This window comes from Cystoisospora suis (assembly GCF_002600585.1).
Source record: "Cystoisospora suis strain Wien I chromosome Unknown contig_4751, whole genome shotgun sequence".
NCBI classification, from domain to species: Eukaryota; Apicomplexa; class Conoidasida; order Eucoccidiorida; family Sarcocystidae; genus Cystoisospora; species Cystoisospora suis.
In genome coordinates, this window is record NW_027157543.1 from 1 (window position 1) to 2,764 (window position 2,764).

The following is a 2,764-nucleotide window of genomic DNA, read 5'->3' on the forward strand; positions in this document are numbered from 1 at the left end:
ATACATAGACATATATAGACATACATAGGCATATATAGGCATACATAGACATACATACATACATAGACATACATACATAGGCATACATACATACATACATAATCCGGCATAGTCACACAGACATACAGTATATGCCTTTTCGGTTTTCCCGGTGTGCTCCCTGTCTCTTTTATTTCAGAACCCGAGAGACCTTTCATGTCTCCATCAGAACCCTGGCATTGATCGAGTCAACTCGATCCCTTCTTTCTAGAAAGAGATTCATAGTGACTATCTACGGAAATACCCCTATGTGTGTAGGTGGCTATCTACGTATATACCTACGTACCCATCTATACACCTACATACCTACCTGTGTATGTTCCTGCGTACGCGTTCATCTCTCTGCGTGCACGCCTCTCTATCTGCCTATATTCGATCTATCCATCTATCTCTCTATGTCTATCTATCTTACACTCTCTCAGCCCAACCTGTTGTCTCCCTCTATCCGCCTTCCTTCTTCAACCCTCTTCCTTCTTGCTCTTCTTCTTTTGCTTGTTCCTCTACTTTGCATACCGGTGTATAAGAGCGACGGATCGTCGATAGACTTGGCGACTTTCTGCACAATTAAGCTACACGCAAAACAAAAGAACACACACAGAGAGAGAGAGAGAGAGAAGAAAGAAGAAAGCAAGATTACAGTCAGTCTTCTTTTCTTTTCTCCTTCTTCTCACGTGAGCAAGTAAAAGAAAGGAGTAGAGGATCGCCGGAATGAAGAAAGCTGGTATAGGGTTGGCAGAAGAAGACGTAAGTAAAGAATCTTAAAGAAAGTCGATTGATCTATCGATGGAACGACCGCTGCTAGTATGAGGATAACCGGAAGACAGTATAGTATGTAAGGTGTATATACACCCCACTGTGTTTTTTGTGGAGGCACTTCATGTTCCACGAGAGACACACTGTTGTCTTTCACAAAATCTTTCTTTCCCCCCTTCTTGCAGACCAGTTGAGACACCCCGAAAGAGAACGACATCTCTTTCTACCTTCTTCAAAGGCCATGTATCACCGACCGTGAGAATATTTGTTTCTCTCCTTTCTTTCTTCTTTCTGCAATTACCCGTTATCTGTCTCTCCTCGCTGTCTCTCTTCCTCTAAATACTTCATGCTTAACAGAAAGCCTACTTTCGCTCCCGTCTCCATCACTTTCTCTTCTTTTCTTCAAGTCGATCTATCTAGTTATCTATCTTCCACCTATCTACCAAACTACCTATATAGTTTTAGTTTTCTATTCATGTGTCTCCCTATCTTCATCTATCTCTCTATCTTTTATCTTTTTGTCTTTGATCTATCTATCTATCTCTTACGTCTTCTCTTTACTTACCTTGAGAGCTCAGGGTCTGGAGCACATGGCCGAGTTATAATATAAGGCGATGTACCTAGCCACATAAGAAAGAAAGAGAAAAGAGAAAGAGAGAAGCTCCGGATCTCCTACCAGTGACAACACGTTTTTCTCTCCTTCCTCTTTGGAATGAGAGATTTCCTCCTTTTCTTTGTCAAACCTCTCTCTTATGATCTGTTCCTCAAGGCTGTAAAGCAGGGATGGATCAAGATGGAGATAAGACATGCAGCAGTTCTATCAAGTAGAGAAAACTGCATGTCTTAAATCATCCGTGCGTATATACATAAATCTAAGAGACAACACCTCCTTCCAGCCTTTTCTTTTGGTGGTTCTCCCGTCTCAGTAGATATCATTCACATACATAGATAGGTAGATTAACACTAGATAGATAACTAGATAAAGTAGAGAGATAGATAAAGTATGTATAGCTACACAGAAAGTTAGACTAAAGATAGAGAGATTGATAGAGGAAACACAGAGAGATAGGTAGACCTAGGCCTCTACTCTTTCTCTTCGTGTCTGGATTGTGGATGATGTCTTGAAGAGAAGGGCATCATAGAGCAAGCGGAAAGTAAGACACCTACTAGATGTCGTATACATGCATACACCATGCACATATATACATACATACATATGTATACCTATATACAGAGAGAGAGAGATGGACAGGGATAAGAAGAGAGATAGAAAAGAAGTAGATAGAAGTCGAAGAAGAAGAAAAGTGTAAATCTTCTTATTGTTGTCATAGGAGAGAAACCAAAGGTGCTTTAAGAAGTCTTGGTGAGACCTGTCTATCATGCATGTCTATCCAGCATATGGAATGAAGAAGGAATACAGATATCATGTAATCTACCTATCTATCTATCTACCTCTATCTATCTATCCATGTATCTACCTGTGTATCTGTCTATCTATCTAACTACGTTTCTCTTTGAAACATTTTCTCCATTCATCTCTCCTCCTTTCTACCTTTACTTTTTCTCACCTTTGATCGAAGCTCCGTCTTCTATCGATCCATCGAAATAGGTATAGTCATGATAGCACCCCATGATACCTTTCGAAGCAACGACTAAACAGCCAGGGCGTAAGCGGGGGTTCAGCAGAGAACATGTACCTAAGGCGAGAAATAGAGAAGAGGATGGAGAGGACAAGGAAACGAAAAGATGACGACGAAACAGGAGGACAGAGTAGAGAAACAAATAGAAAGGGAAGCAGAGGGAAAGGAAAAGAAAAGGAGAGAAACGGAGAGGTCTCATGTACTAGAAGAGGAAGCCGGAGTGCAGGGAGTGTGTAGACATGATGGAAGGAACGGGTAGATAGATAGATAGATTAAAGATAGATAGATAGATTAAAGATAGATAGATTAAAGGTAGATAGATAGATAGATTA

The 2,764-nt window shown here is 40.6% G+C and overlaps 1 protein-coding gene across 1 annotated transcript; it reads right to left on the reverse strand.

Annotated features, from left to right (window-relative positions):
- Nucleotides 1–553: 553 nt before the first annotated feature.
- On the reverse strand, nucleotides 554–2,489 carry CSUI_008472 (phosphorylase family protein; the record flags this gene model as incomplete). Its single annotated transcript, XM_068068604.1, has 3 exons — nucleotides 554–608; nucleotides 1,358–1,412; nucleotides 2,361–2,489. Coding segments are annotated over 3 exons (237 nt in total), but the record flags the coding sequence as incomplete, so codon positions are not given.
- Between the last annotated feature and the right edge of the window lie 275 nt (nucleotides 2,490–2,764).